The 23,368-nt window shown below is 41.9% G+C and overlaps 2 protein-coding genes across 2 annotated transcripts in view; both read left to right on the forward strand.

Annotated features, from left to right (window-relative positions):
* Positions 1 to 16,181, forward strand: part of LOC137040042 (CD48 antigen-like) — a 117,821-nt gene extending 101,640 nt beyond the window's left edge. The window contains exons 3-5 of the mRNA XM_067415466.1: positions 11,514 to 11,639; positions 11,762 to 11,826; positions 15,933 to 16,181. Of these exons, the coding sequence (XP_067271567.1) occupies positions 11,514 to 11,639; positions 11,762 to 11,826; positions 15,933 to 15,977 (236 nt within the window). The 3' untranslated portion in view covers positions 15,978 to 16,181. The remainder of the gene's footprint in view (positions 1 to 11,513; positions 11,640 to 11,761; positions 11,827 to 15,932) is intronic.
* LOC137040717 (SLAM family member 5-like) lies at positions 7,953 to 11,460 on the forward strand. Its single transcript, XM_067416489.1, has 2 exons — positions 7,953 to 8,997; positions 11,135 to 11,460. Exons 1-2 carry the CDS (start codon positions 8,589 to 8,591, stop codon positions 11,458 to 11,460), a joined length of 735 nt encoding a protein of 244 aa, XP_067272590.1. The 5' UTR covers positions 7,953 to 8,588.
* Positions 16,182 to 23,368: the final 7,187 nt, after the last annotated feature.

Below are 23,368 nucleotides of genomic sequence, written 5' to 3' on the forward strand. Positions count from 1 at the left end.
AACTGTATAAAATCGACACCCTTTACGACACCTCATAAAACATGCAAAGTAGGTGGTAAACAGAGACAAAGAGAATTTTTCCCGCTCAGAATTCACCCTCTAGATTGGGTAAACTAACCCAGAAGGGGTGTGGATTAATTGTCTTAAAAGACAAGTGGAAACATTTCTTTGGTCTCTTCTCTACTCGTCCTCAGACCTTCCCTATTGTCCTCTGAAGCCGGCTCACCCCCTGCCATGAGGCTTCGGCCCTCGGCTAGGAGGTGAAGCCAACATTGGTTGTTTCCGTTGAAGTCAGCGCACTCCGCTACTCAGTCCTTGGACAAAGGCGGACAGGCACTGAACACCATCAAGGAACTTCCATAACTTCGAAGGAAACCTTCCTCTCCTTTGGCAACATTCACTTTCAAACTACCTTCAAACTTCCCGCTGATCGGAGATCACTTGGAAGAACTGAGAGAGAGCGCTCCAGCTCACAGAACACTCTGAGAAGGACCCTTACGCATTCTTTTATACTCAACACAAAGCAACCCATGCAAGTATAAATTCCATCGAAATTTAGATGCGTTTAAGACTAGTAACCCTGTTTAAGGTGATATTGTTCTTTGCTGGCTCTCTGTAGTAATGTTTGTGAAATGCCATTCGGAACCCTTCCTTTCTCTTCTTTCTCCTTTCCTATTTCGTTACCTGTCGTTATTCTGTATGTATTCTTTATCTAGTCGTATGTATTCGTAGTATCAATTATTAAAACCATTTTATCCATGTTTAATCGTCATTGTTACTGCTCACAAGACACAAGTCACTTTAATGTGCAGATCTAGCTACAGCTCTCATGAGTATCTTTGAATACTTTAACTAATATCCCAATAGCTCGGAGAGTTTATTCTTTGTGGCCAGAAGAGTAACCTTCCCAGAGATTTGGTAGAAAGAATAAAAGCTTTGAGAGTTGATAAGAGATTGTACTGATCGTTCATTAAAAGAACTGATCAGATGAGTTTTGAATTAATTCTGTAAAGGTTATTCTGTAATGATTTAATATATATTCGTTAATTGCAATCCATTGTTGTTAACCAAATTTATATTGCTTAAATACCTAGGTTAGGTATGTCCTATTGGGTGATTTGAAGATTTATTGTTTTATCATAACCAGTTATGATTAATAATAAATATTTAAATATTAATCCCCATAATTCCCTATTGAGCTACTTTAATTTATTAATTAAATTAAATGTGGTCCAGTCACTTCAACCTTCTCCTCAAATCTTCTGTCCAATCAAATGCTGTCTAGAATCTAAAGCCTAAAGCTCTAAAGCTCCTACGCTGCTGAAGTTGCGGCTAAAATCGGTCAGTTTTTAACACATTTACTAATTTCTACATGGTGAAAGGCACATAGCACACTAACTTATATATGTGATAGGAAATGATTCAGTGTAAATATGCTTTCAGTTGAGTCGAATGAGGTCTGGTTTCACGGTAGTTTCACGCTAGAGGTCTTCACGGGGCACCCGAGACCCGTGGACCCGGGATCCGACCCGGGACCCGTACGGGTTCGGGTCTATATTTTAAATGGTCAGCCGGGTCCGGGTCGGGTCCTAATCTATTACTTCGGGTCCCGGGTCTGTTAATTTTGTAGCCTATGTAATACGTCAATCAGACTCGGAGAACACCTGGCCGTGAGAGTCAGCGCGGCTTGTGTGTTTTGTGTAACTTACAAATTGCTAAATTAGGATAAGAAAAGTGTGAGCCGGGAAATGAGGTTTAGAAATATACAACATCAACAAAAACACAAGCTCTCTCTCTCTCTCGTTCGCGCTCTCTCAGCCGTTTAGAAAGCGGGCATTTAATGCATGCGAGCGGTAATAATGTACTCAAGAATATATTTCAAATCAGCAACAAGAAATGATGAGTGAATTAAGCATGCTTGGAACAATTAACGTTACAGAGGAATATTGTAATACATCACAATCAAGGTACAAGGAAGGGAGACAACGGCTAAATATCGTTAGGTAGGCTGACTGAGACAAAGTTATTTTTCGCAGCTTGTTAATCTTGTTAACAGCAGTTTATTGTGTAATTTATGAGACAATCGGGTCCAGTCGGGTCTGTGTCTTCCCGGCGGGTTCGGTTCCGGCTATCAAATAAAAGACGGGTCCATGTCGGTTCCGGGTACTATATTTTTGGCATTTCTCGGATCTGCACGGGTCCGGGTCCAGTTTTTGAAATAATAGACGGGCCCGGGTCGGATCTGTGTCGAACATTGCGGGTCTCTTTGGGTTCGGGTGCGAATTTTTGGACCTGTGAAGACCTCTATTTCACGCATCGCATAGCGCACACACATTAGACCAGAGTTGTTGATTAGAGACGAGAGCGCAGCGCGGAACATATGAGCGAATCCGTGCAGACAATAAAACATGTCGACCCATTTGAACTCTGTACAGAATGCTGTATTTCAAAGCGATATGGAGGAGATTATGATGAAAAACGGTTAGAGGAAACTGGCTTTACCAAACAGAAAGGCTGTAGTCAAAATGACAGTGTTTTAACGAAATGCTATTGGCTGTTTCAAAAAAGGAGAGGAGCTGCTAACAGCTGGACCCGTTTGCGGGGAAATCACGTCAACACATTGAATAATGCGGAGCGTCTCAAGGCAATTTAGCGGGCCTTTAAAAGTCAACATGTAATTCAAGTGTAGCAGGGTGAGCAAGTTCACTCCCCTGTATTTAGAGTGACGGCCTATCAGCATTAAGCCGAGTTCACACTGTCCGATTTTAGCCCCGATTTTGAGTTTTGTTTAAGTTTTATTATGTTTGTGTGGGCAGTCGTCCATGAGGGGCTGCCCACGTTTTATTTTGTGGGTATTTGCGGGCAGTCGTCCGTGAGGGGCTGCCCACGGTTTTACTTTCGTTTTGTTTATTTATTTTTAAATAAAGTTTGTTGAATGTTTCTCCGGTTCCCGCCTCCTTCCTTCCCATCCACAAACTTCGTTACAGGTGATATATCGGGTTGAGGTCAGGACTCTGTGCTGGTCATTTTCCTCCACACCAAACTTACTCATCCATGTCTTTATGGACCTTGCTTTGCGCACTGGTGCCTAGTCTTGTTGAAACAAAAAGGGGCCATCCACAAACTGTTCCCAAAAATTTGGGAGCGTGAAATTATCCAAAATGTCTTGGTACGCTGAAGCATTACATGTTCCTTTCACTGGAACCAAGGGGCCAAGCCCAACCCCTGAAAAACAACCCCACACAATAATCCACCCTCCACCAAACCTTACACTTGGCACAGTCAAGCGACTTGTCCATCGGATTGCCAGACAGAGAAACGTGATTCGTGACTCCAGAGAACACATCTCCACTGCTCTAGAGTCCAGTTGGTGACGTGCTTTACTCCACTGCATCCCACACTTTGCACTTGGTAATGTAAGGCTTAGATAAGTTGGTCATCCATGGAAACCCATTTCATGAAGCTTTCTCTTGAGCTAATCTGAAGGCCACACAAAATTGTTTGTAGGTCTGAAGGGATTGACTCTGCAGAAAGTTGGCGACTTCTGCGCAGTGTGTGCCTCAGCATGCGCTGACCCCACTCTGTGTTTTTACATGGCCTACCACTTAATGTTTAAGCTGTTGCTGTTGTTCCCAATCGCTTCCACTTTGATATAAAACCACTAACAGTTAACAGTGGAATATTTAGTAGTCAGGAAATTTCACGAATGGACTTATTGCACAGGTGGCAACCTATTACAGTGCCACGCTTGAGCTCCTGAGAGCGACCTTGTTTGTAGAAGCATCTGCATACTTAGAATGGGAAATAAACAGATGGCAGGCAGAGAAGCTGGAGCCAAATGCAGGGGAAATGAAATAAACCAACAATCAAAAACCAGGAACAAAATAACACTTAGCAAACAAAAAGAAAACATAGGGACCGGGGAACAGAGAATGAACACCTGCATGACATAAAACAACGACAGACAGAGAACAACTGAATCACAGGGGTATAAATACACACCAAGGAACAAGGCTAACAAGATAACAAGGGAAGTGGTGAATAGGAAACACATGGAAAAAACTAATCAACATGAAAAACAAACAAAACTCCACAGGAAACAGGACAAAACAATGTACAGATAAACTTCAACATAAAAGTCCCACAGAGTGTCAGACACTAAACAGATGTGACAAATGCTTCGTTTTATACACCTGTGGCCATGGAAGTGATTGAACACCTGAATTCAATGATTTGGAGGGGTGTCCCAATACATTTGGCAATATAATATACAAAACTATGTTTGTATTGGTTTATAAAGACCTTACATAATGAATAGTTATGTTTTTATTACCACAGAATGAGCCATTTCTATCTACATACAGTGAAGTCACCATTTTGGACTGTCATATTGCAGTAGCCCTAAAGGGACAAACTGCTGTCAAGAGCACTAGCTACTCTCTACTGTCTCAGACAATGACATCTTTGTCCTGTGTTGGCCAGTGGTATGACATCATAGCTGAGATGCCAAATGAAGCAAGAAAGAGAAAGAAGAGAAAGACAGGATCTAAACAGAGAGAGGTACTTCAGTGAACAGTGACAACTGATTCGGAAGAAGAAATGGCAGCCATCTTTGTGTTGTTTAAGAGTTTGGACAGAGCATTTGTGTACATATGTTATTTAGTCATTGTGTTTGTTTCTTTTTCAACGTCATGAATACTGTTGTTTAAAGGCCTAGACACACCAAGCTGACATCAAAGAACTAGCAGCGACCGTGTTGACTCTCATCACGTGCGTCTCTGCCAAAAAGCTGCTCTTGAACAAACCAAAAGGGCTAAAGCTGAATGTCAACAAGGAGAAAAGGAAACCAAAATAGGCTAAAGTGAACAGCCAAGCAGAGCGATCGCTCTCAAATATTTTGACATGCGCACACAGAGTTTCCCACCGTTTCCTGCATTCTCCAACATTGCTTCTTTTCTTTGTTTTAAAAACCTTATTTATTCTTTTCAGGTCCTAATTATGAGACGACGAGCACACGAAGATTTGTGTCATACTGCTTATATTTATCATATTATCGTTTAGCTGTCAATCTGTGTATGTTAGCAGAGATGCCTGACTGGTAAGAGTCTAGTTTAACCTCTGACACCGGTATCTGACTGTTTTTGATGGATTGAGTATTTTTATTTTGAATGTAAAGCAGTTTTGTAAGTGCATTAACAGTGAGATTCATTAAAACCAGGACAGGAAGAAGCCCCTTCACCTAGAAAATAAACTCACGTGAAGTTAACCCACTCTTCATCTCTGAAAAGAACCCAACCACAGCGTGTTTCAGTCTGACTCAGAAGATGAGCTGCTAGAGTCACAATGTGAGACACATTAACTTTTTTCCCCCAATTTTTCACTGAACAACTGAAGAAAATGATACACATGTTTTTGTTCTGTTTGTGCTGGTGGCGTCTGACTGGTAAGTTATAAATAAATATAAATATATATTTTGGCTTAATATTACAAACATTCTTCAGATGTTAAAAGTCGTGGAATCTAATAGAAACTGCTATGATGAATGTAGTTTTATACAGTGGAGAGAGAGAACGAATCCTCCATCACAACACTTTAAAATCTCAGGCAAGGCCTGGTGCATGACATGGCGAACTTAGCACATGATCTCGCAAAGATGACAGGTTGATTCATAGGTTTTTGATTGAATTCAAAAGGTTTTTTTTTTTTTTTTTTTTTTTTTTGCAAATTAAAAAAAAAAAGTATTTTAAAGACTCTTAGATAATTTGATTCTCGGTTTCATAGTTCATGTTTTTTGCAAATTCTTAAAAGATTCCTCAGAACCCAGGCTACAATTTGAAGTCTCTGATTGTTAGTTTTCACAGACGGATTAATAACCGTTACGATTAAATTTTACCTCAGGGGAAATTCTGGCAGTATTAAAAGATTTGACTCACAGTCCTGCAGTGAGTCCTACGGCGACCGTCAAATTGTCTTCGTTTTTCCGCCATGACCAGAATAAGCGCAAGAGTCACCATTTTAATCCTGCGTGTAATGTAGCTCACTGTATGGCTGGGTGATATGGCCAAAAAGTGATCTCGATAAAAAAATCATATCAGTCAATAGATAATTATGTCAAATATTTATTGTCAAATATTTATTGTCATTAAATGTCAAATATTTATTTATTTCAGTTATTTATATAGTTATAGTATAAGCTGTAGAAACCAGACTGTTAATTGTGGTTTAAAACAACTCTTTATTGTCAGAATATGATAAACATTTCACGTTTTTAAATTTCTTACACTTTTTCAGTCATTTTTCCTTAAATTAAATATCTTAATGGATAAAACAATGTTTTTGTTTCTGTATGTGCTAACGGGTGATATTGGGTGCGTTTACATGCACACCAGTAAGCTGATAACTTCAAAAAAATCAGCTTATTGAAATAACCAGTTTTCCCCGTTAACATGCAAACCAGTAAACGGACAACACAAGTTAACCGCGTTTACATGACTATTTATAAACCGGGTTATTTCCTTGTAGTGACGTCAAAAATAATAATATCCGTAGGCCTATATCTGACTCTTGATGTTACGTCAGTTGTGATGTTAAATAAAGCGTGCACCGTGCCAGCGGGAGATTTACGGCTCATATTAACCGTTATGCGGTTATGAAGCGTTTTGACGGAACCTCTTCTACTTCTGCTGCATGTGATGAGAATAACATCTTTACAATTTTCTGGGTCTTAAACGAATCTGCGTTTGTGATATATGTCCTTATTTCATGCAAAATGCTAGTTCGCTCTGTCTGGATGCGTATCTGCTCTAAATTTGCGTTTTTGTCACCTATCACACATGCCCACTTCAATAAGTCGACAGAAAGCAGGCGCGAAATCGAGGTAAAAGGCAAAAAACTACCTGTTCCGACCGGTTTATTCTTACGCCGTTTATGACATTACTCCGATAAAAGAAAACGGGTTACCGCATTTACATGACCATGTTCATTGTCGGCTTATTGGGCATAATCGGCTTAAGAACGTGCATGTAAACGCACCCATTGTTTCTAGTCATGAAACCGGTTTGTGTTGCCTGATATATCTACGGCACACATTTGAGTTAGTTGACAGTAGCTTGAGTTAGGAGGATGCAGATGTAAATGCATGTTCATTAATAAAAACATGGACATCTGTAAAAAATTGTAACAACCTCATTTCTATATGGTAAAATTTTTATATTTTAAAATTTGAGACAATCCTATATCTGTATCTCAGATTCTACAAGATGTATATAAACATATGACCTCTATACACCATGCATAAAGGTTACTTGGCAATAAAAAAAAAAGAGTTCAATACCCTACAAAACTGACAAGCCAGACTCAAATCAAGATGTTTGGAGTGGAAACTCACCATTGACAGCTCAATCCGAGGGGCGGGATAAACGGTTGTCTTTCAAACTCCCTCTGCACGTGATAGGATATCGCTACACCAACCAGAGCAACGAAGGTGAAGCAGAGCTCGCTGACTGATTAAACATTCACCGTATCCGGTCGGCAAAACTCTGAACACATCCTTTTTAAGAATGACTTCAGTGCCGTTCTTTGTTCTTTTCTCAGAGAAAAGCTTAACTCCAAGTCTTCCAGAGTCATGGTCAAAGCTGATTCGAAAGACCGCCGTTCGCCAGTTTCTGTGTTTACTAGAAGCACGCAAACGCAACATGGCCGTCGTCATTATGGCCCTGCACACCGACTCTATACACGATGTGATTGGCCCGGCAAGAGTTATGCGATTACAGCTCAGAAGGGTATTGAGAGTTGCTAGACGACACTCGCGGGCAGATTAGATTTGCTGCCGCTAGGGTGCGTCTAGATTTCTAGGCTAACAAAACTGAGCAAACCTATTCAACATTTCATAAAGAAAATGATTGGCCTCAGGCCAGAGGCAGGAGACACCCTGGACGGATGGGGCCTGAAAATCACAATTTGAAATTATCCTTCTCTGACAGCAACATCGTGTCGGCCTAGATTCGGCCCACATCTGGTACACATGGATTTTCGTGACAGGGTATCAATGTATCAGTGCTTTGACTAAAGACTCAAGCAAGCTTTTGAGCTGTCAATTGTTGATATATAGTCAGTGGCTGTCCTGAGAAGCAATCAGACATCAGGTGATTGGAAGCCTCAAGAGAACGGCTCTGTCATGATCCCCAGTGAGATTGGTAGAAGCAATCTGTCATGATCCCCAGTGAAAGTGCCCCATGATTACCACCGGGGGGCACTGCACCCTGGACTGTCATTCCATCAAAGACTCCATGACCCATAATCCTTTGCCCGGGCAGTCATAGAGGGGTCATTGCCATTTATTGAAATCTTAAATTCAAAGATTTACAAATGCAGATCCTCTCTAAAGATTATTGTACAAATACTGCAGTAGTAAACCTGAACAACAACAAAAGCGATATATATTAATTCCTCAAAAACATCTGCTGATCTAAATGTCCCATATCTAAGAATGTCAATATGTTGAAAATATGCAGCTGAATGCAATATTTCAGTTTGTAATTGACTTTGTACCTTTGTGATCCAGATACGTTTAAAACTCCATTAATATCATGTTCATATATCTCACCTTTCAGTTGCTTTTGTGGTTCAGGCTTTTTAAACCATCAGAAACATTTAATCTGTGTAAAATCTGTTCATCAGGTGTGTTTGGTGAGTCCGTGTCAGTGACTGAAGGAGATTCTGTCACTCTAAACACTGATTTTACTAAAATACGTGAAGACGACGACATACTGTGGAAATATGGAGCTGAAAACTCTCTGATAGCTAAAATGAAGAAAAAGAACCGAACCTTCTCCACATATAACGGCACTGATGGGAGATTCAGAGCCAGACTGAAGCTGGATCATCAAACTGGATCTCTGACCATCACAAACATCTCGACTGAACACGCTGGAGATTATAAACTAGAGATAACTGGAGCGAAAAAATCATCAAAAACATTCAGAGTTTCTGTCTACGGTGAGTTAATTTGAGATCATTGTGAGATCGTTTGTCCAAACATTCACATCATCTTGTTTTATTAAATAAATGTCCAGTATGTATTAAATTCAATCTACAGCATTTGTGGCACTGATTCTAAAAAAACAAATCTAATTTATACATTTTGTTTTTAAAGCAAAACTCAAGGTGGGATTTGTTGAGGACTTAAAGTAAGAAATTTGAAGCTTACAATTTTAGAGGCCTTTCCATTAATTCTCCTGTTAAACATTGTGACACAGGTCTCTTATGAGGCTGCTGAGAGCAACGAGCCACTCCCCAATCTTGGTGAGGGGAAGCATGGCTCGCCACAGTCTGCTTCTGCTCCTCACGTCTCTGTGCAGGACTGGGTTTGGACCGGCTCTGGATGAGGCGAGGAAAGACTGGATGACCTCTTCCTTGAGTCTCTTCACCTTTTCATCTGTAGAGGGGTACTGAGCAGAAACATCCCGTCTCTGTCTTTGATGCCCATTAGGGTCAACCACAGATGGCAATCTCAGTGCCGACCAGCATCCATTGAATGGCCGATGGCACGGAGAGACAAATCTGTGGCTTGACGAAGCTCAGAGAATGACTCTTCGTGGATCGAACCACCCACACTTAAACGCTTCAGTTTGAGTGCGGGTGAAACTCTTTCCCCACCAGTGTGGAGGTTGTTCTGCACGACTTGGTGGGGAGAGTTAGTTTCTTTAAAGATGCTGCAGACTCAGAAGAGAGATAGCTCGCAAGCATCTCTTCAACCTGAGGCATCATTGTAAAGGCTAACAGTGTGCCTTTGCACCCACGATAGTCGAATATTTCAACTTCGAAGGTAAAAACATGCAATGTGTAAAGTTTCCTCCATGAGTGAGGTCCTCAAAGAAGGGGTGGGAGAGATGCCATCGGACAGAAATCTGTCTTCTAGTTTAGATGGTCTGTTCCTGTGGGCAGTCTAATTGTTGTCTGGCCACTGCACAAGTTACCACTTCGAGCAGTTCCTCTTGCGCTTTCTCATTGTGGGAGGAACGCTCAGAGAACTTACATTCCATACCAACAGAAACAAGCGAATCAGTGTCCTCCGCCCAACCCAAAGAGGTGCTGGGGTACGCTTCGGATTCAAGCAATGGGACATCCCAATCTGGAGAGAGAGTGAGCGACAGGGTCGATAGTCTCTCGCTCCTCGGCCAGATCGACACGCGAGCCCCACCATCATCTTAATCTTGAGTACCTATAGAGTCGTATCGCATCCTTCATATCTCCAAAGAGTCTAGTTTTATCAGATTTAAAAAAGACAGATATGCTTTTTAGCTCTTGGAGAAACTCTGTGGGCAGAGCTGAAGAGTCACGAGTGCTGTCAAAGGCTTCTGTAGCCCGAAGCTCATTGATGGACACACTCTTGTTCTCGCTCTGGTTGATGAGTGCACACACTCATCCGGGAGAAGTCCCCATACAAGGAAAGGCCATACTCGAAGAAAAAAAAACTTTCAGAAAACCTGTACGAACTCTAAAGGAGTGTATTTGGCACAGAAATACTCTGTCATACGACAAACTTGTTTGACCATATTTACCATGAGAATCCAACTCTTTAACTGTGTAAATAAGTCAGAGTGCATGCAATAGCACTGAAAAATCCCCTTTAATGTGGACGTTTCACAGTGCTCACACTCACCATGCTCAAATGCAAGGACAGCATACTCTTTTCCTGAACAAACAAAGAAAAACTGGTTTGTGTCGTACCATAGGCTGTGAACATGGAAGCACACACCGTTCACTTTGAGTGACGCACATTTTTCTTTTTTCACTCTTTTTGTACACCGCGAGCTGGAAACTAACTCCTGACAAGAGAGTGACAAGAAGAACAAAGGAACCTGAAAGTCGCACCTGTTGCACATCTATTTGTAGCCTCTGCCGAGCATGCATCAGCGTAGAGCAGCGTAGAGAGAAGCTTTGAAAGGGAACCGCTCTGTTGTTTGATGCGCTGCTCACTTTAAACTGCAGAAATGGTCAAATGCGGCAATAATGTCCAGCGGTCCGGGTGGAAAAATGGATGTCCGGTTGGCCGCTATTTTAACCTAAACACGGAAATTAGATTGTTGTGTAGAGTTATCAATACTTCTCTTTAAACTCTCATGTTTTCCAGCTCGCTTGCCTGCTCCTGTCATCAGCAGAAACTCAACACAATGTTCTTCATCATCATCATCATCTTCATCAAATTGTTCACTGGTGTGTTCATCAGTGTTGAATGTGAGTCATGTGACTCTCTCCTGGTTCAAAGGAAACAGTTTATTGTCCAGCATCAGTGTGTCTGATCTCAGCATCAGTCTCTCTCTACCTCTGGAGGTGGAATATCAGGATAAAAACACCTACAGCTGTGTGCTGAACAATCCCATCAGCAACCAGACCAGACATCCCAACATCACTCAACTCTGCCACACATGTGCAGGTACGGCAGCACGGCTGATATAATGTGTGAGTTTATTCGCTGACCTGATCTCTGTCTTCTTTCTTTATTATTATAGCACCGTCTCCTCCTCCAGTCTCAGTCTTTCTGATAGTGTTGATCTCTGCTTCTGCCGCTGGATCTCTGCTGATTGTAACTGCAGTCATTGGGATCTTCTGCATCTGCAGGAAACGTAAAAAAATAGGTCAGGATATCAAACAATTGATACATATGTTAAAGTGTTTATCTTTTATAAGGCACCGGTTTCAATATAAGATTGAAAACGTTGTAATTTTAACAAAAGTGTGTGTTATGTTGTTGTTAAAGCAGTCCAGACACAGGAGAAAGACAGAACAGATTCATCATCCTGTAAACCAAAAACACGAAAAAAGGTAAGATCATTCATAACGGTGTTGCAAAAAGTTGTTGCAGTCAGTTAGTCTGATTGATTTTTTATGTTATATTCATCAGATGGTCAGTGAACAAATGTGGATGGTCGACCTTGATATTTATTACCTTCAGTAGGGAATGAATCGGAAAGGCATGTTCTATGCTAAGAGTATATTTACACTAAGAGTATGTAATGTTTGCACTGCAATGTAAATATTAACATACAGCATTTCAATTTCGTAGACCTAAAGTAATTATAAGAGCCATTATTTGAATAATACAATTTAATATTAAAGTTAGAAATGCATGAATAAGTTTTAGGTTTAGATTTTAAAGTGTTTGGATTTATATGTATATTTGTTATACTCCCCTATGTTTATTCTGTAATGGTTTGCTCCGTTTTATTATTGGACTGCTTCGGCGCCTTTGGTTTTGCGCCCTTTTGTAAGAACGAAAGAAAGACGGAGCTACACAGTTTTTTGACCGGAGTTTTATTTCTGTTTATTGTACAAGAACATTCAGTAAAACATTTATATTTGAACAAAGACCCGAGTCAATTCTTTAGCCCGAGAACAACACAGATTATTGCTACTACAGTAATAAACTAAAATCTAAATTTATTAGCACACAGAAAACTATTTTTCCTCGAAAACAATACAATATTATTATATTCAATGATTAGTTCATCCAAAAGTCTTAATTTACTCAAAGTGCTGTCACAAAACCACATGGGTTTCTTTTGGCAGTATTTCAGTCTCAGTCACGATTTGCAGCTGTCAGTCTCTAACACTCTGCCTACCACCTTTTGTGTTTCCCGGAAGAAAGTTTATCTCCATTGTGGGTTATAACGGTAGACTTTTGTGTTTGTCGTGGTCGGGGAGACTTGAAAGGGTGCTCAGGACGCTCATCTTTATTTAATTGTGCTGGGGGTGCCACATGGAAATATAGAACATGTGGTCGAGAACTACAGTATGGAAGAAAAAATAACACCTAATCTAAAAACACCTAACCATAAAACCGGGTGATTTGACATTTTCCCTGGTGTTACGGTTAAACTGATGTCAGTGTGAATCCAGATGTGAATCGGCCGCAGATTTGTCAATTCTGAAAAACCGGCACAATATGTCCATTACACATAAATGTTCTTCTACATGATTTTGGTATAATTTCGCTACCTGAAAGAAGTAACAAAAAAAAAGAAATATATATATATTTTTAAACTTTAAGTCATCCTTATGGGATTTGATGGCATTAAAAGCCTATAATCAATGTGGCATTGCTGTGCAGAATACTAGTTGAGCAAAATCACAATGAGAAATAACATAAGGATCTTCAAAGGATATTCAAATAAGTTTTTCTCTAAGTCTATAATTAGGCATATTTGGCTAGTTCACCCAACATTTTTAATTCTGTCATTTACTCAGCTTCAAATTGTTCCCAAAAAAAAATGACGAGTTTCTTTTTTCTGCTGAACACAAAAGAGGTACTTTGAAGAATGTTGGTAACTAAATTCATATGTTTTATATATAATTGTCAGTTGGAGACAAAAAAGTCAGTTGTTTAGTTGCCAGCTTTCTTCAAAATATCCTCTTTTGTATCCAGCAGAAGAAAGAAACTCAGGTTACAGTTTTTGAACAACTTGAAGGTGAGTAAATAAGAGAATATTCATTTTTGGGTGAACTATCACTATAAGGTTATCTATAAGTTAGTGTGAGTCCAAAACAATGACAAAATTTATATTTGGAAGATATACGCAAAAAGTACAGTCTCTCACTTCCACCAATATGGATCAATGATTTTGATTACATCATTCTGCACTTCAGCTTCTCATCAGACTTTCTGTCCAATCAAATCCTCTCTAGAATTTGAAGCCCCGCCCCCTACATTATAAAAATACACGCTAAATCTGCGGTCACTTGTTCACATATTTATCACACACTGGCACTTAGTGTTAGCCTGACGTGGTCATACTCAATTCTAGTCAGAATATGAGTCTGAAACTGCTCCATTGGGCTGTGATTATGGAGCGTTTCAACTGAACCAGGAAAGACATCAGTTGGATAGAGCTACAACCAATCAGAGCAACGAAGCGACGTCAGCAGAGCTCAACTGCACTGTGTTGCCAAGTCTGCGTTTTTTTCCGCGGGTTGTTTTCTATGTCCGCGGTTTTAAGCGACTATTATGTGATATATAGACCCATGAGTGCGAATTTTAGCAGGCAACCATGACCAACCACCAACACCATTTTTTCCCGAAGAACCCCTCGAGAAGCTATTGTTTAGGGTTAGTAGTTAGCGGGTTTTGTTGTAAAAACTTGGCAACCCTGTCTGCGCGCACTGGAATAAACGATCTTTACCGGTGTTGTAAAAAAATAAAAGAATTTAATGATACACAGAGTACTTACCCAACATGATCATCATTTTTGAGAGAAATTGTGAAGGTGAATGCAGATACAAACAAGCTCTCCGTTTAGGATTCGAACAAATATAATCCAAGCCCCTTTGATGACGTGATGATTGTTACTGTTGATCATCTGTCCGTCATCGTCTAAAGCCCGTCCTGATGATTTCATTGGTCCGAACAGTTTCTGTTCGGGGATAATTACTCCTCTATGGATCGAGTCCAGACCGAACTACCCGACCTAAAAAGTTTGTGGGCGGGGCTAGGTTCGGCTGGCATCCAGGCTAACTTAGTGTACTATAGGGGACAGGGAACGATTCAGGCAGTGTACACATGCTTCCACAGTAAGGGGACAGTAAGTTTCACTTTGTTTTTGCACAAAATATCGCAAAGTACACATACTAAGTGTTAGAGATTTATTTGAGAATAAAAGATGTGAAGCACTAGACTGGGTAAACTCAGCCTGATCTGCCGGCGATTTGATTTCGCCTGGCAACTCTTTTGCGGGAAGCAATCAGAGACTGGCATATCTACCTGGCACGCTATTGGCGGGTTTAACACGATGACAGATAGAGAAACGATGGGTCATTGCCATAGACTGTAAAAAATTATGAATGTAGTGTCCGTGGCGTCACCCATAGGATTCTGAAGTGCAGTTTTGAAGCGTAAAGTAGAGACGAGCTGGCCGTTGCCATCTTAGCAGCGCCTCATCGCGTGTAACTCCCGGATAACAGAATATGGGCAAAGAGGCGGGATGTGGGCGGAGCTTAGGTGACGCAATGACTAACAGACAGCAGATAAATAGCTATCCACCTGTCAATTAAAGGGACCACGCCCTTAATTATGCAGAACTTTAAGGCTTTATATAATAAAAACGAATAAGTTATAAAAAATTCACCCCCCTCACAGTTGTCATGAAAGACTAAATTAGCCGTATAGACCAAAACTACAATTTGTACCAGGCTGTAAACATGTTTTTTTTTCTGCTGTAGAGTTGGGAATTTTAACATTTAACTCAATGAGATTCTGCTCCTTCTAGAGCCTGTCCCTAGTGGCCAGCCGATGAATTGCAGTTTAAGTCACTTCCGTATTGGCTTCAACAGAAACCGGGGGAGGTGGCTGCTTGGTCAGTTCCTATTGATCACGCCTCTTGTGGTCTGATTGGTTGAAAGACTATGCAATTGCGTAAAGAGTCATTTGAATAATGCTCGTTGATTACGCCTCTTGTGCAGTAAAAAACACAGATCAGACTTCCTAGTCCAATGTTCAATCTTAAATTGAGCTTGGTCTGGTGATAGCCAGAATACTAGTTACAAATGGCTGATTATGATGATGAAGTGATCGGACATCACTCATTTGGATAGGCTGATGACTTCTGCTGATATGGGACAGTGACCGTTGGCACTGCAACCGCTGGAGATCATTAAACGCATGCAAATGACTCGCAGACTGATTACCATGGAAGGAACACCTACTAGAAAATATAAATGCTATCTTTATACTTAATGCCTACATCAAGTAGACAACAGTGATCATTAAACAATATGCTACACTCAAAAAAAATGTTAAAATCTCAAAACTATGCCTTGTCAAAGAAATTATGTAAGGTCTTGTAAAGCTTGTATAATTTGAAGTAAAATTATATTTTTATACACATTTCATGTTTTTAAACGGATGCTCCTGATTGACTCTATATTATTCCTTGCAGAAATCAAAGGAGCACGTGTATGGAAATATCGCCCTAAAACGATGATCAAATATAATATACAACAAATACAACCAGCATGTTTTTCTTCTGATTTTTTTTTTTTTTTTTTACTTTTAATTTATCTAATGTTTTTCTTTTTTCTTTTGCACATACATTCTCTTTAGATATTATGTCTGAAATGTTATCCTAGCATGGTGTACAGCATAGCATCCAGTCAAATGTTTATCTTAACACACATGGAAATGTACTAACTTTATTAAATATTGATCCCAACCTTCACTGTTCTCTATTACTTGGTCTACTTTTGTTTAAAAAAATGCAAAAGAATACAAGATATATACAAGAATATAATAAGCTCTCTAGTGTCCAAACTAGCATAACAAACATCTCTCTAATAATAGTGCTACTTTACCCTAGCCTGACAAGCCAGACCCTTCTTTCCTCAGAGAAAAGCTCGACTCCAAGTCTTCCAGAATCGCGGTCAAAGCTGATTCGAAAGACCGCCGCCGTTTGCCAGTTTCTGTGTTTACTAGAAGCACGCAAACGCAACTCGGAGTCGGCCGTCATTATGGCCCCGCCCACCGACTCTATACACGATGTGATTGGTCCGGCAAGAGTTAGGGGAATACAGCTCAGAAGGGTATAGAGAGTTCCTAGACTACACTCGCGGGCAGATTAAATTTGCTGCCGCTAGGGTGCGTCTAGATTTCTAGGCTAACTTTACCCGATACAGTGCGCTATAAGTTTGCTGTTGTTCTCACAGAGGAAGAGCTGAAGAACAAAAATAATGAGTCATTGGTGCTTTCGAAACACGATTCATTAAGCTTCGAAATATTTGTGAATCATTTTGTTTCCAATCAATAAGACTGCCAAAGTCACATGATCTCAGTGAACAAGCTTTCGTTTCGCCACACTCGGAAATTCCAATGTTTTGCAGTTAGGGGGCGATAATAATATAGGCCTATGTGAACCCTAACACATGAATTAGGTTGTCTACTACATTATCTGATCTCGGGTCAATTTTATACATTTCTAGACATTTATTGACACCTTTGTAATATAAAAATGAAGAGCTGTAGTTAAAACTATTTAATTGGTCTTATTCCATAAAACAAACAAAAAGTCCTACAGTTTAATAAAATACTATAAAACACTTTTTTTAATAATATTATATGATTTGTTAATTGCCTTTAATAGATTACACATTGAATAAAACCTTTGCAATTGGTTTGTAGAAGGTGTTAGTGTGCATGTTTTGACTGAATTTTCACTGTTCTGTCCTCCAGGGGTCGCCAGCGTGTGGCGTTTCGAGCGCTTCAATTCAATTCAACTCAAAGAAGCTTCGTTTCGGTTTCTCCTCCCATCACTATCTCATAAACTAAATAAATAAGACACCTAACTGATCACAGCGCTGCCTCAGGATGCCTATTAATAATAATAATAATAATAATAATAATAATAATAATAATAATAATAATAATAATAATAATAATAATAATAATAGGTAACAAACTCAGTTAAACACAAATTACTGTGGTTTATAATAGTTATAAACTTATTAAAAAAAGAAGAAAAAACTGTGCAATACACATTCCTGCTATAGGACCATAAGGCAGATCTGAAGTTGTAATGATTAGTATTAAAATTATCACAAATTGGCAGTCTTTGACACATCTACTGTCATCACTTTCAGTGTCGCCATCTGCTGGGTTTTGAATAGCAGCAGCTAAAACAGCACAAAGCAACAGGTTATTATAAGTCATGTGACATAATGTGACATAATGTGACAAATGTGTCACTAGATATTCATGTGAAGTTGATAGAGATGAGTGTTATGTTTTAATACTGAACCAGAGCTCACGTTTTTCATTTATTGGACTGATTTAACAATATTCAACTGTATTGAGATTACAGCCTTCAAAGAAAAATGCGACAAATGACTAAATAATACCCACTAATGACAGAAACACTGAAGCTCCTAAAGCTGATGGTGCGGTTTATCGTTAATCCAGAATCTGAGATTCTGTATATGGTTTGAGGAGCACAACAATGAGTTTGAGGTGTTGACTTGAGCTCCAGGGAATTTGGAGGCCTACCATGTTTGCTTTGTGGCAGAGCGCTTCCTCCTGCTGAAAGAGCCACAGACACCATGGAATAGTTTCAAAGGGTGTACAATTCATGGTCTGCAACTTAGGTAGGTGGTACGCGTCAAAGTAACATCCACGTGGATGCCAGGACCCAAGCATCACACTGCCTCTGCCTGCCGTCCCTTGCCTTCTTCCCATTGTGCATCCTGGTGCCGTGTGTTCCCCAGGTAAGCTATGTACACACACCTGACCATCCATGTGATGTAAATTAAAAAGTGATTCATCAGACCAGCCCATCTTCTTTTATTGCTCCGTGGTCCAGTTCTGATGCCCACTGTTGGTGCTTTCGGCGGGGTCAGGGGTCAGCATGGGCACCCTGACTGATCTGCGGCCATGAAGCCCCATACACAACAAACTGAGACGCACTGTGTATTCTGACACCTTTATATCAGAACCAGCATTAACTTCTTGAGCAATTTCATCTACAGCTCGTCTGTTTGAACGGACCACACAGGCCAGCCTTCGCTCCACACATGAATCAATGACCCTTGGCCGCCCATGACCCTGAGGCCGGTTCTCCACTGTTCCTTCCTTGCAGCACTTTCAATAGATACTGACCACTGCAGACTGGGAACAGCCCACAAGAGCTGCAGTTTTGGAGATGCTCTCACTCAGTTGTCATAATGTTATGCCAGATCAGTACATCAGTACAGAAAGAACTTTTTTTTTTTTTTTTTATGAACTGACTTTTTTTCCAACAGATCCTAAAGGTTAAAGGTAGATCAATATGAATAGATTCATAATGTAACACATTCAAACGAACAAAAAGAACATCACTGATTTGCATATTAACTCATCAGACAAACGATAATGAGTCTGATGGATTATCTTGTGCAGTTTAATGAACGTCAAATAAACCACATCCTGTTTCTCCACCACTAATGACAGTTTCTCAGGCTGCACCTGTTTTTGTGTGTCGTGTTAAGTTCAGGACTATTATGATGAAGTTATTCAAGGACCTTTAGTTTGAAATCTCCCTCTTCTTTCTCACAGGGTGATTCTTTTCCCAATTTGATAAATACTAATTTGAAAAAGAGACATTTTTTTCCCCATAGGTAGAAAATTAAAAGAAAAACACATTCTAAACTTCAGACCAGTTAAATATGATTTTTTTTTCCTGTTTCTCTCCCTCTGTGTCAAACTCATCTTGGTTTATATTTTTGTTGTTGTTTTCTCTTGAGTAGATTACAGTTTTTCAAAACTGTTCAAAGTAACAGGACAGGAAGAAGCTCTCCACCTACGAACTAAACACACATGACCTAAATACATTCTCACATGCAGAATGTGTCCACCCTACAGACGAAACCACATTTCTGTAGAAAACCGACCGCAGCAGCTTTCAGTTTGACTCAGAAGATGAGCTGCAGTGTGGAGTGGCAGAAGATTTGATCTATGTACTTTTTCCATTCTCTATAATGTAGAATAAATATAAATCATGTTAAAATCACTATAGAGTTAAACTTTGCTATACTATTTCTAGAAAAGTTGGGACATTTTGTAAATTGCAAATAAAATCAAGAATCTGATTTGTATCTCCTTCACCTGCATTTAACCGACAAAAGTACAAAGAAAGGATTTCCACTGCTTTCATTGACCAGCTTTACTGTATTTTGCAGATATAAACACATTTTGATTTTGATGGCTGCATCACACTCTTAAAAAGTGACATTTTACCGCTGTGTCACATCAACTTTTCCTTTTAATTACACTTTTCAGGAACTGAGAATACTAAAATTGTTGCAGTTTTGCAAGTGGAATTTTTTACCTAATCTCGCCTTACACAAAACTAGACTGTCTAGAAAACCACTCTGATGAAGCTTGTGCAGAATGAGGCCTGATATTGTCTTCCTTCCCATGAAAGATGGCATATTGATAGCAGTTCATGTCTCTTTATAATTCCAATACATGCCTTCACTTCAGTGGCACCTTCACACACACAAGTCACCCATGCCGTTTGCGCCGAAGCACAGACAGATGTTTGCTACTGTATCTGTTGCTGATGAAAGTTTGGATGGCCACTTTCATTTTTAGAACAAGCTGAAACATGGACTCATCTGACCACAGTCTTTTAGACCATGGGGGCTTTCGCATCGGGCAGTTCTAGAAAATGAGTTCTAGGAATTAGGCACCAGGGTGATTCCCAGAGAACTTAAAGTTTCCCTTTGAAAAAAATTCTGGTTGCATTCACACTGCCAGTAGGAACTCTATGAACAAGAAAAAATATAAACGATGAGTCTTCACTACCTTCCACTGTAGCAAAGTAAAACCGGCAACGTCTGAATATGGCGCTGACATCTTGTGCGGATCTGGGACCAGACTCTTGAAAATGCGGGACCCGAGTCTGCGCAGTTGAAAATGTGGGACCCAAGTCTACACAGTTGAAAATGTGGGACCAGACTCTGCGCAGTTGAAAATGCGGGACGAGACTCTGCGCAGTTGAAAATGCGGGACCAGACTCTGCGCAGTTGAAAATGCGGGACCAGACTCTGCGCAGTTGAAAATACAGGACCAGACTCTGCGCAGTTGAAAATGCGGGACCCGAGTCTGCGCAGTTGAAAATGCGGGACCAGACTCTGCGCAGTTGAAAATGCGGGACCAGACTCTGCGCAGTTGAAAATGCGGGACCAGACTCTGCGCAGTTGAAAGTGCGGGACCAGACTCTGCGCAGTTGAAAGTGCGGGACCCGAGTCTGCGCAGTTGAAAATGCGGGACCCGAGTCTGCTCAGTTGAAAATGCGGGACCCGAGTCTGCTCAGTTGAAAATGCGGGACCCGAGTCTGCTCAGTTGAAAATGCGGGACACGAGTCTGCTCAGTTGAAAATGAGGGACCCGAGTCTGCTCAGTTGAAAATGAGGGACCCGAGTCTGCTCAGTTGAAAATGCGGGACCCGAGTCTGCTCAGTTGAAAATGCGGGACCCGAGTCTGCTCAGTTGAAAATGAGGGACCCGAGTCTGCTCAGTTGAAAATGCGGGACCCGATTCTGCGCAGTTGAAAATGCGGGACCCGAGTCTGCTCAGTTGAAAATGCGGGACCCGAGTCTGCTCAGTTGAAAATGCGGGACCCGAGTCTGCTCAGTTGAAAATGAGGGACCCGAGTCTGCTCAGTTGAAAATGCGGGACCCGAGTCTGCGCAGTTGAAAATGCGGGACCCGAGTCTTCTCAGTTGAAAATGCGGGACCCGAGTCTGCTCAGTTGAAAATGCGGGACCCGAGTCTGATCAGTTGAAAATGAGGGACCCGAGTCTGCTCAGTTAAAAATGAGGGACCCGATTCTGCGCAGTCGAAAATGCGGGACCCGGGTCTGCGCAGTCGAAAATGCGGGACCCGAGTCTGCTCAGTCGAAAATGCGGGACCCGAGTCTGCTCAGTTGAAAATGCGGGACCCGAGTCTGCTCAGTTGAAAATGCGGGACCCGAGTCTGCTCAGTTGAAAATGCGGGACCCGAGTCTGCTCAGTTGAAAATGCGGGACCCGAGTCTGCTCAGTTGAAAATGCGGGACCCGAGTCTGCGCTGTTGAAAATGCGGGACCCGAGTCTGCGCAGTTGAAAATGCGGGACCCGAGTCTGCGCAGTTGAAAATGCGGGACCCGAGTCTGCGCAGTTGAAAATGCGGGACCCGAGTCTGCGCAGTTGAAAATGTGGGACCCGAGTCTGCGCAGTTGAAAATGCGGGACCAGACTCTGCGCAGTTGAAAATGCGGGACCCGATTCTGCGCAATTGAAAATGCGGGACCCGAGTCTGCGCAGTTGAAAATGTGGGACCCGAGTCTGCTCAGTTGAAAATGTGGGACCAGACTCTGCGCAGTTTAAAATGCGGGACCCGAGTCTGCGCAGTTGAAAATGTGGGACCCGAGTCTGCTCAGTTGAAAATGTGGGACCAGACTCTGCGCAGTTGAAAATGTGGGACCCGAGTCTGTGCAGTTGAAAATGCGGGACCCGAGTCTGCGCAGTTGAAAATGAAGGACCCGAGTCTGCGCAGTTGAAAATGCGGGACCCGAGTCTGCACTGTTGAAAATGCGGGACCCGAACCAGAGTCTGCGCTGTTGAAAATGCGGGACCCGAACCCGAGTCTGCGCAGTTGAAAATGTGGGACCCGAGTCTGTGCAGTTGAAAATGCGGGACCCGAGTCTGCGCAGTTGAAAAAGCGGGACCAGAGTCTGTGCAGTTCAAAATGCGGGACCCGAACCCGAGTCTGCGCTGTTGAAAATGCGGGACCCGAACCCGAGTCTGCGCTGTTGAAAATGTGGGACCCGAGTCTGTGCAGTTGAAAATGCGGGACCCGAGTCTGCACAGTTGAAAAAGCGGGACCAGAGTCTGCTCAGTTGAAAATGAGGGACCCGAGTCTGCTCAGTTGAAAATGCGGGACCCGAGTCTGCTCAGTTGAAAATGCGGGACCCGAGTCTGCTCAGTTGAAAATGCGGGACCCGAGTCTGCTCAGTTAAAAATGCGGGACCCGAGTCTGCTCAGTTGAAAATGCGGGACCCGAGTCTGCTCAGTTGAAAATGCGGGACCCGAGACTGCTCAGTTGAAAATGTGGGACCCGAGTCTGCGCTGTTGAAAATGTGGGACCCGAGTCTGCGCAGTTGAAAATGCGGGACCAGACTCTGCGCAGTTGAAAATGCGGGACCAGACTCTGCGCAGTTGAAAATGCGGGACCCGATTCTGCGCAATTGAAAATGCAGGACCCGAGTCTGCGCAGTTGAAAATGTGGGACCCGAGTCTGCTCAGTTGAAAATGTGGGACCAGACTCTGCGCAGTTGAAAATGCGGGACCCGAGTCTGCGCAGTTGAAAATGTGGGACCCGAGTCTGCACTGTTGAAAATGCGGGACCCGAACCAGAGTCTGCGCTGTTGAAAATGCGGGACCCGAACCAGAGTCTGCGCTGTTGAAAATGTGGGACCCGAGTCTGCGCAGTTGAAAAAGCGGGACCCGAGTCTGCGCAGTTGAAAAAGCGGGACCCGAGTCTGCGCAGTTGAAAATGCGGGACCAGAGTCTGTGCAGTTCAAAATGCGGGACCCGAACCCGAGTCTGCGCTGTTGAAAATGCGGGACCCGAACCAGAGTCTGCGCTGTTGAAAATGTGGGACCCGAGTCTGTGCAGTTGAAAATGCGGGACCAGAGTCTGCGCAGTTGAAAAAGCGGGACCCGAGTCTGCGCAGTTGAAAATGCGGGACCCGAGTCTGCGCAGTTGAAAATGCGGGACCCGAGTCTGCGCAGTTGAAAATGCGGGACCCGAGTCTGCGCAGTTGAAAATGCGGGACCCGAGTCTGCGCAGTTGAAAATGCGGGACCCAAGT

This window comes from Pseudorasbora parva, chromosome 14 (assembly GCF_024679245.1).
Source record: "Pseudorasbora parva isolate DD20220531a chromosome 14, ASM2467924v1, whole genome shotgun sequence".
NCBI classification, from domain to species: domain Eukaryota; kingdom Metazoa; phylum Chordata; class Actinopteri; order Cypriniformes; family Gobionidae; genus Pseudorasbora; species Pseudorasbora parva.